Here is a 24,902-nt window from a genome sequence, read left to right on the forward strand (position 1 = left end):
TCAAGCTGGAAATGCATTCAAAGTGTTCAGGAGTCAATCATTTTTTTGTTGTCGCTGTTACATAAAATCACTTGTGGTCGAATCTCTGGATCCATTGCAGCATCAACAAGGCCATGAGACCAAGAATGTAAGAATGGAGAGTTCAAAAGGAAGTCTGGCCCTGTAAGACAAGTTGTTCTTTTGAGAAGATCAGCTACTACAGATCTAGATCCATGGTCTGCAGGATTGACATCTGATGGAACATAATTCCACTGACTAGATGATGAAAGCATACACTGGATTCTTGTATAAGCGTCTTGTTTGATTGTGAATATATCCAAGAACAACCTTACTGTCTGTGAAGAACTGGATACTGTTGAACTGCAAGCCTATTTCTTCTACAATCATGTCTGCAATCTTAGCTGTGAGAGCTGCAGCACATAGTTCCAATCTTGGAACAGTAAGATCTGGTTGTGGTGCCAATTTTGTCAGAGTTTGCAACTCTGTTTGCCCATTGTGAGATGTGGGATAGGCTACAGCTTTCACAGATGCATCCGCAAATATACACAGCTCCCTTGACTGAACCTCTGAAATAGGAAAAGATGAATAAGTACACTAGAACAAAGTACAGTAAGTTCCTCCATAATATCCATTCTGGCTTTGTCATCTGTTAGTGAGGAATCCCAGTCTTAAGCCTGTGCAGAGTTCCCTAAGCAACAGCCTGCCCTTGATGGTAATAGGAGCAATGAAACCAAAGGGATCGTATAGGCTGTTTACTGTTGACAGTACACCTCGCTGGGTAAATGATTTCTTGTCATCAACAGCCTGGAAGGAAAAGGTATCTAAAGCATAAATCAACTGTGTACTATACTAACATAATCTTACATAATTATAACATACTCAAAATACAAATAAATATATTAACAATAACTTACCGACAGGGCCGTAGCTGGAGTTTGCAGGCCCTGTTTGAAACAGTTTAATTTGTATGTTTGTTCTGTTTATATATTTGTGCTATTTACACAATGTTTAAATTTTTTCAAGTTTGTAGGTGTCCAGGTACAGAAACCAAATAATCAAATGTAAAATAGCATTGCATAGTCTTTACTGTATAAATTAAATATAGCTAGATTTAGGGCTGCACAATTCTTGCTAAAATGTGAATCACGATTTTTCTCCATGGGAATTGAGATCACGATTCTCTTACACGATTCTCATTTTTTCAACCAAAATGTATTGCACTCAAGTACAAAAAACAAATACTGATTACGTTCAGTATAATAGTGCTGGAGTAACAAAAAATTGTCTCTTTTCTTTATTTTAGACCCCTTAAAGTGAATAATTTTAAAGCTTTAAGTTGTTGAACATAAGAGAACATTAACAATAATAAATAAAAATATTCACATTCACACGGGGCGTCGGCATCAGCGCCTCTCGTTTACTTTGAATGGAGTGACGTCAAGCGTTGCCAAACTGAATTGTGGGTCCCTCGCGTCACTTCACCGGCGTTGCACGCGGCAGAAGTTGAAAACATTGAAGCCCATTAATTTAAGTGCTTCTCAAACACAGTCGCCAGAAAGTTGAGGAAATTACAGCATTTTTTGCCATTATAACGCATTAGTTTACCTCTCGGAAATCTGACCAGTAGTTGTATTTTATGAAACGCGTTATAGTTAATATTTATTTTTAGATAATAGGCAGTATATGCTATATTTGCAGTTAGATAACGTGGATATATTATATAATAAAATATTTTGATGAATACAGTTGGTTGCCTTTTTTATTTTGAAGTATTTGCAAAACTTAAATTTACACTTTTTTTCATTTACATTTAGTCATTTAGCAGATGATTTTATCCAAAGCGACTTACAATGTAGAAGCAAACAAACCAACGAAAGAGCAACAAAATAAAGTGCTGTTAGTCTAGCACAGTTCACATAGCAATGTTTTTTTTTTTTAATAAATAGAATAGGTAAGTGCTATTATTAATTGGTCAGATGGTGGCGAAAAAGATGTCTTTAGATTTTTTTTTTTCAAAATGGCTAAAGCCATTTCTAGCATTTTTCTTGCATTCATTGATATTCACTTGTATATGCATATTGCATATTGTATCTTATATTTTAACATAATATTGTATTAAAATGTGAATAATAGATGACCATAGATGAAGAAATATATATTAATACAATAACACATTTTACATGCCTCACAAAGTCATGCCTCAAGTCTCCAATCTTTAAGCAGTTTACACTATTTATACTTTGCATACAAAGAAATGTAACCGCCTTATCCTGTGTGTTGCATTGTACTATGTTTTTACTCCTCCATAGTTAAACAAGAAAAACCCATTAATATTATTTCCATTTAAACTCCACAGACAAAATGCTACTATCAGTGTATTAAACGAATTAATCAATGGACGTTTTGTGTTAATATTTGCCGGAAAATGCTGCAAGTATACCCGCTGTTGTTGTCTGACCCGATTAATCCCATTCAAACCTATTGACAGCGCAGAGTTGCTTGGAACTATTGAGAGCTCCATGAACCACGTGACCGCGCGGCGCTGAGATCAAAGCGTGTCGCAAGTCTGTTTCTCAGCGGCTCTGGTCAGCACTAAGCTTCAGACACGCCCTCCGTCAAGCGTTGATGCTGATGCCCCGTTGATGCTGATGCCCCATTGAAGCAGCGCTGCGCAGAATGATCACTGTATGACATCAAAGTACCGCAAGAGCGATTTGAATGCATAGGATCCGACTGCTTTCTTACCGCTCTCGTGGTACTTTGATGTCATACGGTGATCATTCTGCGAACGTGCCTATTGACTCGGTTTAGGTCTGCCGCCTTGTTACACGTGACGTGTAACAAGGCGGCAGACCTAAACCGAGTCAGTGACAGCGGAACGTGGCCAATGAGGGAGAGGAGAAAAGTGATAGAGATTTATGATTGTTTGGTGAATTAATAGTGTTTTGTTACTGTGTGAGTGTGACCAATAACGCCTGAATGCAGGGAAATACACGGAAGTGAATCGCCGTCATTTAGAAATGAGATCGCATTTATGTATGAATCGAGATCGTGATTTTTTTTTTTTCGATTAATCGTGCAGCCCTAGCTAGATTAATTCTTGTTAAAACTACAAAGTAATTCAGTCAAGAGCAGAGTGATTTTCTCTCTTTCATTTTCTTGGATTAACATCGAAGACACAGACAGCAGCTAGTAAATTAGGCGCGGTCACTTCAAGATACAATGCATCCAATATAATGATACACATCTAACTTGTTCAAACTGGAAATTTAGTTCAAGCTATTTATACGTTCAGGTGCAGGAGGACGCGCGAAGGAGAGCTTGGTTCAGTGTTTGTTGTCTGTGAGACGCGGCTCTCTGTGTGCACACCGAACACAGTGCGAGTACTCAGTTGAGTTTTTTTCGGGTCTTGTGTTTGAATGCTTTAAACTCTTTGAATGTTTAAATTGGTGTAAAGTTAGCTCTTATTTTATGATCTTAATTTTAGGGAAATCGAATCGTAAGGTTTTAATATTGACTTGATTAATTGATATTAATAAAAAAAAGTCTAATTTATACTTTTTCAACGATACCTCATTAACGACTTGTCCAGCAAGCATTAAAATCAGTATATCTTGACAATTCGGTTTATTTCATGGTCACGACAATAACACAGAATTGTTTGGGCAAATTTCTGAGCACAGGTAGCAGGCTCTGGGCAAAGGTTTTAACATGAATATTACACAACAGAAGACAGAAGATTTCTTTATAAATGAGAGAGTTTATTTAATATTCTACTAACCTATGATACATGAACTAAACTAAATAAAACCAAACACACACATACACGCTACGCTGCAGGCAATAAATTGCGATTTGAAGACAGTTAAAAGATAACGCTATTTACTATTTCAAAAGGTCAACCAGAGGTGCCAACCACGAACAGAGAACTTATCTTTACTGTTAAAGATAAATGCAACCCAGGTTCAGCAAGATATGAAGGTAATTGTTTGATTACTTGCTTTGAGTTGAGTTGACGGCTGATCTGGTGTTCCCACGTGGTCCAAGGGAAGCCTCCGAGACTGTGACTGACGTTGTTGCGTGATGTCACTGGGGATGCCCTCTTGCAATTGGCGGTTGCCTTTTCTGTGACGTAATGATGCGCTTAGCAAGTTTGGTTCAGTTCTTACGGCTTCAAATGTTAAAGTTTCTTTGTTCGCAACTTTGATGAAGTGGTTGCTTGCCAGATGGTATATGGCTGAGAGCGCTTAACAGCACGACCAGATGAGGAGCCAAAGTTTCAAACAGATCAGCGCACGAGCAAGCAAGACAAACCATGAACAAAGCTTTTGTGTCCATTTAAACGACCCGATTTGGGATCCACCCACGGGCGACTGACACAATCGGATTCTTCCTTCCGCCCCGCACGGCTCAGTTTTCCGTGCGTAAATTATTTCATACTCAAATCACCATGTGGAAAATCACCTCTAGAAGTTTGGTTAAGACTTATATAAAGCATTATCACATGCATACCGTTTATAATATCACCATGTCAGTTGCACCATTGATTTGTAATTATCATGCCCATCCATATGAAACTAAACTCAACATATTGATATCTTTTCCTGCTAAAACACCAAAAAGGGTTCAAATTAAAGATTAGAAATAACACATCATGCATATGATACTAAACACCAGGAAAAATTATACTTCAAAAGATTTCGAAACTACCATCGGTCCAAATATTATTACAGCTTATAAATGACAATAAAGATACAACCTGAATATATATATTGTCTATGGAGTATATTGCTTATATAGCAGTAGCGATTATTACTTGTCCTTTTGAAATACTTTATAAAGGTCTGATTTTCTTTGTTCTGCCAAAGAGAAAAGGCGCGCTTCTTGGAATGCAGGAGAGAAACGGGAGGTCATGGGAATGTTTCCCTCAAATTTCTCCTTGTTTTAGGGGTCTCGTGAGACGTTAAAGAGAGCAGAGCAGGATGTTGAGCGCGGTGCTGGTCATTTATTAATTTTACGACTACAGATAATGAAAAAGGGGGGAGTTCCTCAGGAATGTGCTGTCCTGTTAATAGTTGTAAATATGCAAATAGTGTGTGTGTGTTCTTGTTTCGACAAGGTTCTACATTGGCAAGGCTTAAAAAAAATGTGCAAATGATAAGCTTCCAGCAGCAGTGGCCCATCAACTGTCCTGAGTGTCATTTTAGGCTGGCCTCTGCCATTCGGTTGAGATCACCAGGGGGCTCCCCTCAGCCATAGGCCCCTATATATTCATCACCACCTTTCACCCAACTAGCGACAGCCCTACTTGCAGACATTACATATTCGTAATGAGCTGTGAAAACCCAGGTGGACTTGGATGTTAGGAACTGCATGGAGCACATTGCAGAGAACAACTCATTTTGCTTACTTCCTCTTAAAACAGGAAGCCAGGTGGAGACTAAGAGGATTCTCTCAGTCCCAATTGACAGCCCAAAATGAATATCAAAAGTCATGATAAACTGAAATATAAAGTCCAGCACAGTATAATATTACCACATAATGTGCATTGATTACTATGTTGACTATGCTTTACAGTAGGGTTTGGGCTGTATTCTGAGCTCGGAGCCCTCCTTCAAGACAGCATGCCAAATATGCTTACTATTTGCTAAATCCTTTTGTAAGTGCGAACTCGTGAAACTCATTCATCCTCCAACAGGGAGAGAAACTGTAATTGGTTATAGGAGCAGTTATGGTAGCTACTAAAAAGTTTCTCACATTTTCTAACTACAGTTATCTTTTGATAAACATTAACTATAGTGCTTTATAAAATACCACTACTGGCTAGATTCCCAAGAGGTCAACTAAACACCCTGGTTTAGAAGCCTCGCCCCTAGAGTTGACGACACGGAGGAATGAAACCCGGCCAAAAAGAGGAAGCAATCTCATGAAAGAGAAATTGATCTTACTCCAAATATAGAAACCTTATAACTCCTTTAACCTTATAATTGCAAACAATGGCATTAAGTTATATGTATATTAAATACCAGTAAATATAACAAAACATTTATAAACATTATAAACACTATATAGATTTAGTTCTCCTTAATCCACAAGAAACTCTTTAAATTTAACGGTATTACAAAACAAGAATGAAAAAATTAGTAGCTATAAAATTTTATATTAAACTATGAAGTAAAACATAAATTAGGCTATAGTGGCATTCATTATAATACAACGTCAAGCTAAAATTAATGTATTAAAGCGAAACTAAATGGCATTGGGCTCACAAGCCTCTCTCATTCGACATCCAAATGTTTACATTTTTGCCATGTAACATTTGGTTGCTAAACTATTATCTATGATGTAAACAAGGCTTTGTACTTCTCTTGTGTTCCAATATCTACGTAAAACCTCATCCTTCACATGTGCAATAAATGTTTGTTTCGGCGCTGCACGCTGATTTTTACAGTGAACCTTGTAAATTGTGCAGTGTAACTTTTATGTTTGTTGACTGCATTTTAGTTTGATTAATGGCTGAAATGTCAAGTTAGTAACGCTGAAATGTTGTGTGTGTGCGTGTGAGGCACCTGCGTAATCACCGATCAGTTAAATAAAAAAAAATAAAGATATAAAGAAAACAAATAAAATGCATTGTGTCACAAAAACTAAAGTTTTTTTCTTTTCTTTTGTTAATCTGTTAATTAAGATACATATATTTCGTGTAGCCCTATTTATTTATTTTAATTTCTGTTTTTCTCCATTCACAGAAGTGCTGCAGGTGCGTGATACGACGATGTGTGATTCCTCATGGTCTGTTTATGCTGCTATTTGCGCATATAGCTAAAGTCCTGAAAGGAAAAGAAAAACAACAAAAAAAGCTTTGTTTGTCGGTTTAGGAAAATAATCTAAATGAACAAAATGCTGTCATTATACAATTCTCTGAAATTCTCTATGCTGCACGCTAGTTCAGGCTAACTCAAAAACTTGTGTACACGAGCTCAGACCTGACATGAGATTTGATCGTAGTCACCGCTCGCGTCCATATTGATAAATTCCAAGTTTTGCATAGAAACGACCGTATGGCCAATTTTCGGACGTACGTTCGTTTCTTAAATGAGGCCCAATACCCATAAAATGGACTCTTCTCTAATTAATTAGTAGAAAAACCTTTCTTTGAATGAACACATATCCTTCAGGTCATTGTGTATATTATTACTGTTTTTGTATATGTTCTTGTGTATTGTATACTGTTTTATGCATGCTTATGATAGATCACTAGTTAATATCACCTCACTTATACCATGTTTGGTCTCTATCAATTCATCTTCGGATGATCTAATTGAGAAGTGTATATTATATGTTGATACCTATGCAACATATTACTGTTCTAAGAATCTTCACTAGTTTGTATCTCAACTTCTGATCCAGTTACATATGCACATTACCATGCCTGGAGTCGTAAACTTTCCCCCCCAAAGTTCAAGACACCATTGGCTCTCTGACACCCGAAAGGAGTGACCTCTATAGCAGATAAAGCTCTCACATCAGTGACGCCTCTGCGGTTCTTTTAGATCCTAAGAGGATGAGGAGGATGTGAGCTCCTCAGCAACCCTTAAGTTTTGCGCCAGGTCTTGCAGCCTTGACTTTCCATTCAACCAAAGATCCTCGGATCTCAGCAGATCTCTTTCTTAGCTCTTTTTCACTTTCTACCTGGGAAGAAACTCCCAATCACCATCGAGTCAGGACATCTTTGGAATTCATCACTCTTCAACCCGGAAGAACGTGATCGCGAGTCCAAAACCTTGAAACCATCAGAACTTTCATCCGAGACTGCGTCCAGACACTCGTTCAACGACCAAGGCAATGCAAGTATCGTACATTTAACTAAACAAAACAGAGATTTAGTATAAGCTATAGCCCTCATTATAAACGGTGCTGATGGTTTTACTCTGGTGGTTAACTGACTCTCTTCATAGCTTCATTCTCTGGTTTCCTGATGGTTTCATCCATCAACTCTCATTTACCCTTTCCCCATGTATGAGTGATTGTATGTTTGTTTGTTTGTTAGACTAGTTTGTGTTAGTGTTTAGTTAATTAAACTCTTGTGTACAAATTACATGAGTTTCTGATTCTGCCTTGCAAATTAATGACCCTTTACGATTTTTGATCCTTACTACATGCTCTAATGCATTAATACTCTATGGAAGTATTTTCTGTGGCCACGAAAATATCCTTTCCTAGAGTTGAGATGAACTTACACTGAATGTCTGCTGGACGAACAGATTAGATGATGGCAATTTAATTCTGCTACAGTTACTACTGGTGGTTGATATAAATAATTGTAATTAATCATAATTAATTGCAATTATTTACGTACATTTCCTTTTTGAGCTAATTTGCTATCAGTAAACATTAACAAGCACATTATCTCATTTTTCTAGGTATGTGAATATATATTAACTAATGATCTGTTAAACATTATATGATGTTTAATGATTTATTAATGAAAGCTATTAAAAAGTTGTACCTGATTTTTGCATCACACTTTCTATGAAAGTTTGTTTTTTAACTTATTAACCCTTGGATGAGAAGTAATTATTGTACCTTAATTTTTATGTGGCCAGCAGTTATTTTCTTCTCCGCTTCAAACTATTTTGTGTTATCTTTCAGGTTTTTGGCAGAGTTTCATGAGGACTTCTTTCCAGAGTCTGCATATGTGTCTGCAACTGAAACCCATTACAGCATGAAGCAACCACGCTCAGTCGTCTAAGAATCCTTTACACAGAGAGTTTATATTGTGCTGTGCTCCTCTGTTGAGCCTATGTTCTTTCTACTTGCAAATTCTATACATTTCCCTGAAGTGTTTCACCTGTCCATTTCTAACTGTTCATTTGCAATATGACAAAACTTTCAAGACAATCTTTTTTGTTATTGTTTAGTTTTATTTTAAAACATTTTGAATTCAGTTGTGCAAAATTATAATTTTCTTATTTTCTAGTTTTTCTGTCATATGACGCCACCATTACCTCGAACTTCCTTATTTTGCTTGTCCTTTCCCTCTAATTCCTCTGCACGAACTTAAACAAGCATTTGCGCAAAAGCAAGAGGTTTATTGCACATTTGTCCACATTTGCCCCACAGAATAGTTGTAGTAACATTGTATTAATAATGCATTTTTAATTATGAGCTTCACTGATATTTGCTTTGTCATTCATTCACTCATAAAATAAATCTTTTTTTGTACATTACTGTATATAAAGTTCTCAGTGGTAAAAGGTTTCAACTCTTTTCTTTCTGTGAAAATAGGACAAGGCTGGGTTTTAACAATATTAGCCCCCCCCCCCCCATTATTTATAATGATTAAGTTTATTATTGCCGTGTCTTCCTGTTTCTGTGAATTCTATGGTGTCTTTTAGATTATCTATTACAGCCACACTACCACTTATGGTGGTGCTTAATTTCTCAATACATTATTCAAACTTTTGTTTCCAGTAATTAAAGGACTTTGAAACTTGTGATTGGTACAAAGAAAATACTTTTGTTGCAGCCTCTCACTGGCATTAATTTCAAATGTTAGAAAAAACCTTTAAAAAATAGGTAAACACTTGTGTGTAAACATTGTGCAAAACTATTTTATACACGTTAATTGTTTTTATGACTGAATTTGTACTTAAAAAATCTAAATTATCATGCTCATAGCTTTTTCAACATCTGTGATGACAGGCAAGGTAGTGCCCCATTTTTTATTTAAAGTAGCGTTTGCGACCTTGTTACTGTCAAAACATTATTCATTATCATGTTTTATTTTTACATTTACCTATACCAGTAACTTTAAAGTTAACAGATAATGCACTTAATGGCTTTGTTTGCTGTTTTAATTATGAAATTCACCACTCTGGCAAGTCAAGTTAGCTCATTAAAGCACATCAGCATTATTGTAGATTTGAGTAAAAGTTATCAGATTATTTGAATGAGATTTATTTATTTATGGGAGGTTTAGCAATTTAGTTACCTTAAATCCGCACTTTAATCCAATCCTAAGTGAATATGTTGGTATTTAAGTTTCCTTTTAAAATAATTATTATTTGACGGTGGCTCCATAGATGGTCCGTGGACGGTACAGTAACACGTCATATTTCATAACTGCAATGACATTATTGTGTAATACCTACAGTTTAGTGCCCAGGGAACACCACCCAGAAGCCCCATGTACATTAGAGCACAAAAAATATCTTATTTTGCATAAAAATTAATGTCCATGGAAGCAGTACGTAGGGCCCGCTGAATAAATTGGAAATGGACATTTTTTCATGTGAAAATGTCCATTTTCAATTTATTCAGCTGGCCCTTCATACTGCTTTCGTGGACACGTAGATATGTGCAATATTGTTGATGAAAACACATCTACTGTACTCAGCACGCTCAGCGGAACCCATTCATGTCAGTTCCATTCCATAATACTGTATAATTTGCATAAAAATAAATGTCCACGGAAGCAGTACTTAGGGCCCGTTGAATAAATTGGAAATGAACATTTTTTCATGTGAAAATGTCCATTTTCAATTTATTCAGCTGGCCCTTCATACTGCTTTCATGGACACGTAAATATGTGCAATATTGTTAATGAAAACACATCTACTGTACTCAGCATTTCATGCGAAAATGTCCATTTCCAATTTATTCAGCTGGCCCTCAATACTGCTTTCGTGGACACGTAAATATGTGCAATTTTGTTAATGAAAACACATCTACTGTACTCAGCACGCTCAGCGGAATCCATTGATGTCAGTTCCATGCCATAATACTGTATAATTTGCATAAAAAGTATTGATTGTCTCTGACGTTGGAATTTGGAGTTGGATTTTGGTGAACTTCACCACATATGGTGCAAGACCACCTGTAACTTATTTGACGGTGCCTCCATAGATGGTCCGTGGACGGTACAGTAACATGTCATATTTCATAACTGCAATGAAATTATTGTGTAATACCTACAGTTTAGTGCCCAGGGAACACCACCCAGCAGCCCCATGTACATTAGAGCACAAAAAATATCTTATTTTGCATAAAAATTAATGTCCATGGAAGCAGTACGTAGGGCCCGCGGAATAAATTGGAAATGGACATTTTTTTCATGTGTGAATGTCCATTTCCAATTTATTCAGCTGGCCCTCAATACTGCTTCCGTGGACACGTAAATATGTGCAATATTGTTAATGAAAACACATTACTGTACTCAGCACGCTCAGCGTAACCCATTCATGTCAGTTTCTTGTCATAATACTGTATAATTTGCATAAAAATAAATGTCCACGGAAGCAGTAAGTAGGGCCCGCTGAATAAATTGGAAATGGACATTTTTTTCATGTGTGAATGTCCATTTCCAATTTATTCAGCTGGCCCTCAATACTGCTTCCGTGGATACGTAAATATGTGCAATATTGTTAATGAAAACACATCTACTGTACTCAGCACCCTCAGCGGAACCCATTCATGTCAGTTCCATGCCATAATACTGTATGATTTGCATAAAAATGATTGTCTCTGACGTTGGAATTTGGAGTTGGATTTTGGTGAACTTCACCACATATGGTGCCTGACCACCTGTAACTTATTTGATGGTACCTCCATAGCTGGTCCGTGGACGGTACAGTAACATGTCATATTTCATAACTGCAATGAAAATATTGTGTACTACCTACAGTTTAGTGCCCATACACCCCCCCCCCCCCCCCCACCCCCCCAAGTGAGCCGCCAAAAGCGCGGGGCCCTAGGGCGAGTCACTTTTTTTCCCGAGGTCCTTTGGATTCGTGCTTCGGGGCCGCGAGTGAGGGCCCCCTGAGGTGCAAGAATTCATGTCAGTTTCTTGTCATAATACTGTATAATTTGCATAAAAGTAAATGTCCACGGAAGCAGTACGTAGTGCGCGCTGAATAAATTGGAAATGGACATTTCTTCATGTGAAAATGTCCATTTCCAATTTATTCAGCTGGCCCTCAATACTGCTTCCGTGGATACGTAAATATGTGCAATATTGTTAATGAAAACACATCTACTGTACTCAGCACCCTCAGCGGAACCCATTTATGTCAGTTCCATGCCATAATACTGTATAATTTGCATAAAAATGATTGTCTCTGACGTTGGAGTTTGGAGTTGGATTTTGGTGAACTTCACCACATATGGTGCCTGACCACCTGTAACTTATTTGACGGTACCTCCATAGATGGTCCGTGGACGGTACAGTAACATGTCATATTTCATAACTGCAATGAAAATATTGTGTAATACCTACAGTTTAGTGCCCATGGAACACCACCCAGTGGCCCCATGTACATTAGAGCACATAAAACGTTGAATTCAATTAAATTGGCCCGAAACTCGACAGGGTGCCCCCCCCGAGTGAGTCACCAAAAGCGCGGGGCCCTAGGGCGAGTCACTTCTTTTTTCCCGAGGTCCTTTGGATTCGTGCTTCGGGGCCGCGAGTGAGGGGCCCCTGAGGTGCAAGAATCTCAAATCTCAGTGTCCTACTACCTATCGTCTCCGAACGGGAGACGTCCCACTTCCCATTTAAACGCGTAACGGTTTGGTGGACGCGCGCTCCCTCTTTTGACCCCCAAAGAAGGTCGTACGGTCACCAGACTTTTCCGCCCGAGTCCAAGAGTCCAATTACGGCTCGATTACGGCCCTGGCGAGCAGTGTCCACGAAACCGCTAGGCCGAACCCATTCAAATAAATGGCAAGTGGGATTTTTTCAGAAACGTCCCAGGGGTCCCAAACTTTACAGCGGGGTTCGTGGGGCCCCCCTATGTGCCCCACCGAGACCTGGGGCCGATCGGAGCATCTTTAGTCGGAGTCATGAAAACGGTGAGCTCCCGTGGGCTGGGCACGCCCACCCACCCCCTCTGGCCACTTTTGGACACGTTCCGTAAAAAATAGAGGGTTATTGGACAAATAGTGGGACCGGGGGTGGCGGGGTGGGGAGTCTTTGGGGCAGAGGGGCCGATCCGCACCCAATGTGGCTTCGTGGGACCGGGGGTCCGCCCATAGAACCAGTAGGGCGTTGGACAAATAGGAGCTCGCTGGGATGCGAATCCTACCAATGCCCATTCATTTAATGGGAGCATGGACAAATAGTAGGGTTTTGGGAGCGACAACCCCTTTTACCCAGCAAAATAATGGCAAAAGGACAAATAAAGGGTTCGTGGCAGGGTGGGGGGGGTACATCAGAAGGTCAACATCGCCCCCTATAGATGTCCAAACCCAGATTACTCCGGAATTCCCTCGGGAAAGGGGGGTAAGTTGACCCGTCCCATTGGCCAGTTAAATAATGGGAAAAAAGGATCCAAATCCACCCTACGATCCCTCGAACCCATTATTTGCCTATGGCAGTTTATTTACATGGGGAAATTTCCACGAACCCACTATAAGTACTTCCTCTCGGTATCTACTGAAAAGGGATGATTAAACTGATGTGATCGAGAAAACCACAATAGATTTTTATATGCAGAGCTGAAAGAGTCTCTTGCAACCCGTGGAGGAATCTCGTGATCGCAATGTATGGATCAGGAACTGCTGTATCTATCCAACAGGAAACAGTGATTAAATTAGCTGACTGACCTTAAGCCTGCAACACGGGACTGTCCCATGACTCGCTTCATGCTCTTCTGCGTTTTAACTTCTCTTACAACAAAAGAAACACAAACTTACATAGAGGATTTCTAAAGGACGATCATTTATTCCCATTGCTATTAGAGCAAGGGATATAACTTATAACTTTCTTTTGAATAGATAGCAGTGTTTAGTATCTTGTCGAAGCTTATTTTAAATGCAGGACATTGAATGACCTGACGAGTGTATATTATACACACACCTGTTCATTAGATGAAATTTTTAACAGAATTTACAGAAATATTCCCCACATGGAAGATCACAGATTAGATTAAATTTTGTGTCCAAAGGAAACAGTATGGGTGGGGCTCCGCCCTACAGGGACAATTTGATTGGATCAAGTGCCGTGGGAGGACAGAATTCAGCCTGTCAAAACTCCGTGACACAAAGGCTTGCTGCTTGCTAACCTTTGGCTTCATCTCACTGATCGCGCTGCGAAGCGCTCACAGACTTAACATCAGGCTGATCATCCAAACTCAAACACTTCGTTTTACTGAAGAAACTGTCAGAACCTGAAGCCGCAAGAAACTCTAAACAACTTCAAGGCGTCATCACTCTCGCGTCACCAGGAAAACAACCACTCATCAGAGGGCTTTCCTAGAAACGCATCACGCAACGATGACCTCAGCAGCCCCGGAGGTTTCCCAAACAGGAAAGGGAAAGTAAACCGGAGATCACCTGTTGACTCAACTTGAAAAGCAAGTAAACAAACAATCTCCATATTTTTGCTGGAAACTGGTGAATTGATCTGTATGCAGTCAAAGTGTCACAACCCAGGCTTGAACTCGGGTCTCTGGTGTGATGGTTGAGAGATCTACCACTGAGCCATGTAAGTGGTAATGTTGGACCTAAATGAAACACTTAAGGCATTACTCCAGGAAATGAAGATTTAATAAAAAAATCTTTGCAAGGATAACTCAAAAGTAAAAAAAAAAAAAAAGATCTCTGCTTGTTATCTTCCTCCGGTTGAATTTACGAAATAGCAAAAGCTTGCTAGACTTAAACTTTCTTCAAATTGCAATAACTAATTTCTTGAATATTTGTATGTGTGTGTTTTTGTTTAGTATTTTATCGTAGATTAGCAAATAAACTTTTTCATTTATAAAGAATCCTTGTCTTGTGTAATTTTCACATTAAACTTTGCCCCTTGTTACCTCACTCAAAATTTGATAAACTACTAGCGTTTTGTTTGCGTTATCGTTGGCCACGTAATAATATAAATCGAATTGTTAAGATATACTGATTTTAACGTTCGCTGGAGGAACCGTTAATGTAAACTACAAAGTTGGAATCAGACCAATTTGAAGAAATCAACATTGTATCTTTACGAACAGAATCCCTAAAAGGATAAAATAATAGCTTAAATTCCTTAAAGGATAAGAGAGAGAAAAAATAGGCTTCAGCTATAAAATTGTTCAACAAAACATCAAAAATAACCTAAATTTTAAAGACTACTACAGCTAAATACTTCCTGTTAAGACTATTACTTTTACCTCATTAAGAAGAGACAGGGCAGGCCATCGTTCCAGCACCTCAGACACCATTGCACCACTTCCACAATCTCTTTTCGTCGAAGTGAAAATGTCAGGCTCATTTTCTGACTGAAGAGGATCTCATTTTTAGTCCTCTTCTTTAGTTCCTCTACGTCACTTATGTCACTCTTCATCAGAGAAAGGGAATGAGGAGACAAGGAGTTCTTCACAAACGGTAATCCTTTAATAACCAACTTCGTGAGCCGTGGCGTACAGGCAAGACGAACGCAGAATGACACTTTCAGACAGCACACAGAGGCAGGGAAACACAGGGCTTATAAAGGACGGACTAAACTAGATAATTAACAACACACCTGGAACTAATGAACTGATAACTAAAGGGAACGAGGACAGGAACAGGAACACCAAATATGGGCACGAGAGGAGGGGAAACACGAGACACAGAGAGACAAAGTCTGACAATAAGTCTTTCTTCCTCCAGAGCATCATCAGACTGGCCTGCAGGATGATCTGATAAGTAATTAACCTCTCCTCTTTGGCCCTTTTCATGGTATTTTTCTTGTCTTCACCATCTCCCCCTCCTCTTTTCCTGTTGAGACCAACTTTATGGCAACCAGCTGATCGCAGTTTGGACCTGTAATAGCCAAGTTTGCATTTTCCACCCATCAAATCCTTTGCCCTTACTTGGCTCTGTAAGGCAGGGATGTTTCAACACAAGTGCAGAAGCAACAGTTTCAATTTCCTCTGGGTGTGGGTATGCTTTAAGAGCAAATATTGCCTCTGCAATTTTCTCCAAAATGTGTGAATTAATTTACACATTTGGTACACTTAAAGCCTTGTTTGTTTGTTCATAAACCTCATTTGCTTTGCGAAGCCTCAACTCAACATCATACGAGAAAGTATGAATTGAAAAAGGTGACGGCAACTGCGATGTACTTCTCATATAGCGCTGAACGATGGTTGAAGAGCTCTGGAAGGAAGACGTTGACACACTGGCAGTATCAAGAGAGGAAACAGATTATGTATCAGACTGTTCAAGCACAGATAAATACACACAGTTTTCAAAACAGCCCTTTCAGCAGACAGCTCAGAAATGACAGTTCACCCCCTTACGGAACGGCGCGTCCTCTCGCCAACATAAATAGTCTAACAGAGGAGGGAGAGTTCAGGAGGCGGGCGTGGGGCAGGTGAGGGACAGGCGATGGTAAAGGGGCACAGTTCATTGGGCCAGGGTGGAGTAGATGGTGGAAGCAGCCAGGGAGGACCTCGGAGCAGGAAGAGCCAAGTGGGGAACCAGAGTCCAGCCAGGAAAGTGGAGTGAAAAATGCCGCTAAATATCATTGAGGGTCCGCTATTCTGTTACGTGTAGCTGCTAGTAAATGAAGCGCACGAAGGAGCAGAATCAACAGGGTTTTTAATCATAAATCCAGGAAAAATCCAACATACAGCAACACAAATCAAATCAATAGCAGACAAAGGACCAGGGGAGAACACAAGACTTATAAACAGGGAACATAATTAGGGAGAACAGAAACAGGTGGAGTGATTAATCAAAAACCATGGAAACTAATAGACACGGGAACTCAGGGAATTGTGGAAACAGAAACATAACAAAAACAGACCATAACCGTGACAGTGATAGCTGGATGCCTTTGTCCATATTAGGGATTTCCTGGCATGTCATAAATTATTAGTTGTTTTGGACTTTCTGCAAGAGCGCGCCCTCTGGCTTTCGAATATAAAAATTAAATACGTCTAGTGGAATTTTTTGATAGAAAGATTAAAAACATGGAAGAAATACTGGAAAATATTGAAATGGGATAATAGCGGGATAGAATGGTAATATATGGGAGAATCCCGAGAAAAACAGGAGGACTGACAGGTATGCCTTGCACTATTGCTGTGCGACAGGAGCTGTAATCAGGAACCCCTGTTGGCGCAATTAGGAAATCCTGTGAAGGTGAAGCATCCTTCATGCACTTTGAACTGAGGGGTTAACGTGTTTTTCACTTTAAAATAATGGTCCAGATCACTAGTAGTTCCTTAGTAGCACTTTAGCTTTAAAGTGAAAAATTACATTAACCCCTCACTAATTACTCAAACGATACCTTGTCAGCTTGCAGGAACTAGTGACCTGGACCATTATTTTAAAGTAAAAAAACACCTTAACCACTCAGTTATTTAATAAGTTATTTAACCTGTTAATGTTTGCCAGAGCGACGACGCACTGAAGCGTTTTTTTCCCCACTAGTTTAATGTTTATGAATGAATTTAACGTGAAAGAATATCATTATTCTTGACAAACTATATATCATTCTGAAGGTCTAAGCCTCAAGCATCGACGACAGATCGCTGTTTTCTGATGGAAAGCTTATAAGGAATGTATTTGCTACATTTGTGTAAGCAGTACACATCAAAACATGCAGAATAAAAAAGCAGTATGTACCAGATTCATTGTAATAACGAGCCACAAGTTTAGTTAGAGAGGTAAGGGTCCACAGAACAACATCCCAGCGAGCACTTTTAGTCCAACAAAACAATAACGTTGTAATAAGGATGAATATTCCTTTGTTTACATTTCATTTCTTCGGGAGAGTTATTGTTCGCGTCCATTATGGAATAAATTATGCTCAAAAACAGCATCTTGGTGGTAAAAAAACAACACCGTGTTGTAGCATACAGTTTTACAAACAGAATGAGACCGTCCACGAAAAAAAAAGTCTCAGAAAAGCGGAATATAGTTTATTTGAATTTGGCGCTCTCTCCTGCCAGCGCGTGACGCACGCTGTCATCTGAGCGGGGCGTAACTTAGCGATCTGCCTTTGCCTTTTTTTTTTTCTTCAAAATTTTTTATATGTGTGTGTGGGGAATGTGGCCGTATCTGCATGATTATCATATGTATGGACGGACATCAGCGTGTTTATTACCGACTCTATAATGGCTATCATTGTGATTCAATGATCAGCTATTATTGATTATATGGCCCATCTGTATGATTATCATCTGTATGGAAGCACATCAGCGTGCGATTACTGACTGTATGACCATGTCATGAATATGTATAATGACTAAAATAGTTTGTATAATTCTGCAATACTGCAATTCTGGTGGTTATTTTTCCTCAAACAGGGGGGCTGGGGGGACTATAAATATTTTCAGAAAAAATATTGCAGGAATCGAATTTTTCATGGTATCGTCTTCAAATTTGAAATATAAACTCATGAGACACGTGGCTTTCAACCCATTACTTTTCTGGATTGCTCCAGGACTTATTTCATGTATTTGTATGTGAAATAAAAAAACATTCAGTGTGGAAAAACATTTTTCAAGGCACGTCAGTGTCTATAACTTTTTATCTTTTTGAGCATTATCAACTCTGGATGATGGATAGTAAAGCCTAGAGTGTCTTCTTTCCAAAGATACCTAATTTATTTGTGTAGCACACTTTGTCAGGAACTGTTACCATTTTAATTTAGGTAGGTTATTTTCACCTGTGAGGCCCCAAATGGGAGGGGGAAGGTTAACAGGTTAACATATTTAAATCTGACACAGAGTGCACAGTAATACATTTGTGTGAGGCACTAGTGATATTTTACCAGACACTGTAATCTGGAATATGCAGTTTTGTGCTTCACACAATATAAATGGAGTCGATGCCTTCATTAAGAATGTGAATTGTTTTTGTCAAGAGAACATCATTATTTATATTCAGAAAAAGTCCTCCCCAGCCTACTGTCACTAACGATAGGTCTTTTGGAGTCTGAAGCATACTGAACTGACACAAACTAGAGCTCATAATTGTTAACTAATTCGATCACTTCGTAATTATAAAAATTTTTAAATGAATTATTTTTATTATTATTCTATGTTTTTGTTTGAAATTAACAGAGAACATCCATCCTTTGGTAAGAGTAGTAGTCACAATTTCAACCTGTAGCTGACATATTAGGGGGATTATCATATTCATAAATTAGTTTCCAAAAATAACCTATTTGTTCACTTTTAAGACATTACTGTTGTGATTAGTAATTAATTGGTCATAGTTCGCAAGTAGTTCTCAATGAGGAGATTTTTATTTAATAATTATCACATATCTAATAAGGAACTACCTTTGTCCTAAATTTGCTACTACTTACTGCTTAGTTAATCTTGCTTCTCTATTAGATAATAGTATTAAGGTAAGTGTTAATGTATTACTACCTATTACTTCATGCATAGTTACTTGTTAACAACGGACCATTATTCTAAAGTGTTACCTTATAATGTTTTTAATATATACTGTAATTCTTAACAGATGTCAGTGCTGCTGTTCATTATTAAAAACTACTTGACTAAACATCTCTGAAGTGTATTTGTTCATTTTGTGAATACACAAGGCACAATTATCATAATGAAGCAGCATTGAACTGTCCAATGCAATTCTTACTAGTAAGAACGCTGTACAACTCATGAAAAGTACAATTCATACCTGCAAACTCAAAAGAGGTCAAAAGGTGACAAAAAAGTGAGGATAAATGTTCGGAATCTAAACCTTGTAGGGGGTCAGGGGGCATGGCTCCAGAAGAAAATCTTTGAGAATTTAACATGTAAATTAAGTGTTCTGGTACACTCAGACAGCAAAATATGGGGGAAAGACAACATTTGCTTAAAGAAAAAACAAAACAAAACAAAAACATTTATGCCACAAACATTTTGGACAGTGCAATTCTGTTGTCATCTGTGTTCATACGTCTCATTGCGAGCAGTGGAGTAATTTTTTTTTTTTTTAAATTAACATTAGCATGCGCATACTAACAACAAACTCCATCTTTTCACTGTAGAGGAAACATAAGCTGCATCTGAAGTGGCATTTACACAGACTGTTTAATGAAGCTGAGGTGCCATAAATGCATTTACACTACAAAATTTCGAATGCATAAATAATTTTATAAGATTAATGTCTTAAATATTTTTGAACATAAAAGTTAGAAATGTTGGTAAAAATGCAATACTTTTAAATATGAAACCAAACCACCAGTAGATGACAGCAAATTACTGTTTTAATGAGCATTTAATGAGCTGATTCATTCAGAATTGTGGCAAGTTACTGTTTTTATGAATGGGTTACTGAATCATTGACTTGATTCATTCAATAACAAAACCGCTGTGTGTTGCTGGGAGACACAACAGTTCTGCTGTGGCTTTGATTGAAACTATTTTCGTATGCGAACTTGAGCAAACACCATCAATAATGTATTATAAATTGCGAACTTAGTGGCTGCTTGAACTTCCACGCCGACGACATGCTTACGTAGGGATGTGAGCGTAAATGTGACGTCAAAATGGACCAGCTCGGAATCGACAGACTGACTGGCCAGTCACTGGTCTGGGCCAGTCATGTGGAAAACCAACTAATTCTGGTCCCTCACCGGTTGATCGGTGCATCTCTACAGTAAACTTACCTACCGTATGTTGATGTACCATGAAAAGTTGTCCATGGAAAAGAAGAGGATGGCCTTATCGTGATGTCTTATAAGATGCGATGATGATTGCAGCTCAAGAGATGAGGTGTGTTTGACTTGAAGCAGGACTGCGCAAACTGATCGGCGTATGACATCAAATTACCACGAGAGCAATTTGAGAGCCATCTGCTTTCTGTAGCTTTCAAGGGGCTTTGATGTCATAAAATAGTCGGTCTGCACCACGCCACTTCAAGTCAAACAGTTGTAATTTCTATCTCTCTCTCTGTAAATCTAACCAGTGAGGATTGAATTTTAATTACAAATTTTGAATTTGAATTCAACAAAATTAAATTTTTTATAGTATTATTCCAATTAGAGAGCTCTCTAATTTAGTTGTTACTAGTAAGAACTGAATTAGAGAGCTCTATAATTCAGTAACAGATACAGTTGTAGAGCTCTCTAATTGAAATTCTTACTAGCAAAAATGTAATTACAGAGCTCACTAATAGGAGTTATTATTAGAGAGCTCTGCAATTAATTACAAAAGCTGGGAACATTTTAAGCTAAAACGGCTTGCCATATTCTTACTAGTAACAATTCAATTAGAGAGCTCTCTAACTGAATTGTTACTAGTAAGAATATGGAAAGCCTTTTTAGCTTAAATGTTCATCATATTTTCTTCTGTCCTCAGTGTCTGCGAATGTGAAAGCGTTGTATACTTCAGTTGCCTGTGGTCCAGCAACCGCCAAGAGCAATGCTATTTTCTGTGAATTCGGCTTGCTATCCAAACCAACAGTTTGCATATTATGCTTGAATGTTGAACTGCTATCGACATTCCCGGTAAGTTTCAAGGATTCTGAAGGCTTAACAACATCCATCTTACTGTTGTATCACTGGACAGTCTACTCTGAGTACCATGTGGTGTTCATTTAATTAATAAAAGCACTGAAAATTAATGTATGAACTGTAGCCTCTTTATTTCTTAAGCACTCAACTTTTACATGAAGAATAGTTTCTAAAAATAGATTTTTTTTTTGTCCTTTGCTTTACCACTGTAAAACCAATTTTTAATCATTATTCATTTTAATTCATTATTTAGAAACAACAGAAACAATAAGTTAAATAAAAAGAACATGGAAATCAAGTCATATTTAATCAGTTTTTTTGTTTCCTCACAAAAATACCACTCTCCACTTTGAGAAGGCTGTGGGTCATGTAAAAGTGCATCTTTTATCACAAATTCGTTTTTCCCCAATGTTCCAAAGCAACTGACACGGTTTGTAAATGGTTAGATGTAAATGGTTGTAATGGTTGTGTCCCAAATACTAATATGTTGAAATTAACCCAAAGGTACCTAGATGGTCTACTATTTCCAGTAAAAAATAAAGGTTGGAGCCCTGCACATTACATGCAGAAAAAACAACAACAACAATAGGAACCATCAAAGAATTGGTAATAGTTTTACTGGTTATAAAGTGAATTGAATTATTTTATGGAAACTGTAATCCCTGTGGGTCTCAACTTGTAATTTGTCGCCTTGGAAAAACCACTAAATCCTAAGGGGATATGGCCCAAAACGCACTACAGGAAACCATTTTTTAATGTTTTTATTTATTTATTTTATTTAATTTCTGTGATGGTTTCTTTTTTCCCAGAAGGGAACTTGTTAATATGTGGACACGTTTCATTAATTCGTCCCCTTTAAGGAACAATTAGTATAATGGGCCACAATTGAACTAAAATGGAACTAAACTTCCATTCTTTTGTGATAAATAAGAAAGCATACACTGTAAAAATGAAACAAGATCACAATTCTTAGTCCATGGCCACAGTGAGTTTCATTTTCCACCTGCATGTCATGTCCAGGCCTCGGTACAAATAAACCTGACTGCCTTTGCCTAACAAGCACAAACTGTGTTAATATTTAATGTGAATGGCAGGACAACCAACACCGTAATGTCACAGGTTTTTTGTACTGCAAGATGCCTTGATGTTGCTACAAAAGCTAACAGGATTTTTTTAATGGTTTATTTATGATTTATTATCTATAATAATATTTATCTATGATTTATTATGGAATTGTTCATTAGAGTGAAAATGTATTTACTAAATGTTAACTTGACTGACTGCTTCAGTTGCACTTTGTTAAGTTGTCAAATGGTCATGTTAAAATGAGCCACACCTATGGAATACTTTACTTACGTTCTTTCAGGGTAAAGTGTTAGTTAGTGCCCCGCTCTTCCCTATTTTAATATATTCCATGACTGCAGGCCTCAGATAATTACAAAATAGATCTTCATAGACCATTTAAAAAAAGGTTCATACAGGAACCTTACAAATAGGCCAGGTTCTAATATGAACCCTCTTACCACAACAGAACCTGTAAGTTTAATGCTGAGCCTTCTTGATTGGCTCAAAAAGTTTTTTTGAACTTCAAAGGTTACATTTTTTCTAAGAGCACTATATCCTAAATCTTAATATTTATCCCAAACTTTTATTGACTTTTATTGAACAAATTTAGATACTTACTGATATAAAGGTATATTTGCAAAATAGATTTCCATGATGAAGAGTATATTTAAAATTTTATAGTGTGTAAGATGAATGAAAAATTTATTATAGACCAGAATGAAACTGAACATTGTTAATATCAAAACTGTAAGATTTATTAAAATCTCTTTTAGGATGCTTGAGTACTACCATCCTTTAAGCATAAAGGATAGAGAAGACACTATTCAGAAAAATGAGTCCATAGTAAACTGGTTAAAAAAAAAAGGTAAGGTGTCAAACAAATATTCAACATTTTATCATTTATATAGTAATATTTTACCTAATATATTATGTCTGAAATCCAGTAAATGAAATCCATAAAACTTTTCTAAATATTATGGCACTTTATTGTCATATGGCAAATTCAGATATTATCAAATAAAAATAAAAGAAAATATAAACTTTACTAATGCACGGTTTGATCTTAGTAATTAATGTTTAAAGTTACCCTCCAGCGCAGATCCCTGATCAAGCCAAATCCAAACATGTATGTAAATACAAACATATTATGTGTAAAGTAACTTAAGTCCCAGATCAGTGCAAGAGAACAATATACACTCCATATAGGCCAGGCAATTGAACACTATTTGAGGCAGCCATATAATTCAGAGATTTATAAAAAAAAAAAAAAAAAAAAAAAAAAGATTATCAAGAAATCTCTACGTCAGTCCAATAGGAAGGCAGGTCTCTGGTAATCAAACAGGCTGAAGTCTCCCTTGTAGCTAGCGTAGAGCCGACGGACATCTCGTTGGCTGATTCCAGTAAAATAGCGTTCCACCTTGGTGCGGTTGTAGCGGGTTATCCCTGGTGGGATATTGGGGTATGACACTAGGTCAGCAATACCAGCAGCTTTTAGAATATAAGGAGCATCATTCTCCAGAGTCTCATGGTGACCCACAACATTGTAGGAAATATCACAAGGAGCACACAGCTCAGCATATGTCAGCCAGTGAATAATGTGGTCACCAATCTGCCTGTCCAAGTGTTGTCGGCCTGACTTGTCACCCAAGTACCGTACAAAGTCTTCAAATTGAAGACCCACACTTTCACTATCATCATGGTGACTCCTGCGATATTTGCGAATGATGGCTGGGGCAATGTCATGTTTGTACCAAGGTTCAAATCTTGGGTTCTTCACGAACTTGTCCTTGAAAGCAGATATTAGACGCTCAAATGGGTCTCTCACAATAAAGAACTTGAAATAAGAATTTAACCTGTGAACCAAACAATAACACAAAGTCAGAATAAGAGTATAATATCAGACATGTAACAAATCATTCAACAATTTTACCTGCCATTAGTTCTGAAAATCTTAAATTAGAAAGCATGTACTAAGACCATGTCTAAATACTTATACTGATACTTATAATGATAAATTAGTATTAAAATGATTAAAAAAAATATGTCTTGAAAACAAATATTACAATTATGTTCTGAGAGAAGAAAAATACTATTTGCATTAATTTACCTTGCTTGTAATGTTTCAGAGCAGTTTTCCTACTTGTAAACATTGTCAAATATTTATAAACCATTTTTAAAACCCATGCCTAAAGGTCCTCTCTTCATAATTTATCCTGCTGAGTTCAACAAGGTTGAACCGGAAACACTTCCCATAACACCCGATGTACTTTTTACATCGTTAGAAGAATGGCATCTACACTAATATTAGTCTGTTTCATTCTTATTTCTTATTTCATTCTGGGTCACGATAGTCACCCAGATCCAGACTGTTTCCAGATCAGATGGTCACTGCAGTCACCCGGAT

At 37.7% G+C, this 24,902-nt stretch overlaps 2 protein-coding genes across 8 annotated transcripts in view; one reads left to right on the top strand and one right to left on the bottom strand.

Annotated features, from left to right (window-relative positions):
* LOC306873921 (MSL complex subunit 3-like) overlaps positions 1-9,507 on the top strand; it is a 178,756-nt gene extending 169,249 nt beyond the window's left edge. For 2 of the 4 annotated variants that reach the window (XM_079423483.1, XM_079423485.1), the window contains exon 13: positions 8,653-9,505. In XM_079423483.1, coding sequence (XP_079279609.1) covers positions 8,653-8,752 — 100 coding nt within the window. In that variant the 3' untranslated portion in view covers positions 8,753-9,505. Of the gene's footprint in view, positions 1-8,652 lie in introns of all 4 variants that reach the window. The other 2 variants (XM_079423484.1, XM_079423486.1) reach the window with 2 other exon arrangements.
* A 13,726-nt stretch (positions 9,508-23,233) lies between these two features.
* LOC306873924 (carbohydrate sulfotransferase 10-like) overlaps positions 23,234-24,902 on the bottom strand; it is an 84,607-nt gene continuing 82,938 nt past the window's right edge. For 3 of the 4 annotated variants that reach the window (XM_079423493.1, XM_079423491.1, XM_079423492.1), the window contains one exon: positions 23,234-24,351. In XM_079423493.1, coding sequence (XP_079279619.1) covers positions 23,802-24,351 — 550 coding nt within the window. In that variant the 3' untranslated portion in view covers positions 23,234-23,801. The remainder of the gene's footprint in view (positions 24,352-24,902) is intronic. The other variant, XM_079423490.1, reaches the window with a different exon arrangement.

The sequence above is a fragment of the Barbus barbus genome (assembly GCF_936440315.1).
Source record: "Barbus barbus genome assembly, chromosome: 8".
NCBI classification, from domain to species: Eukaryota; Metazoa; Chordata; class Actinopteri; order Cypriniformes; family Cyprinidae; genus Barbus; species Barbus barbus.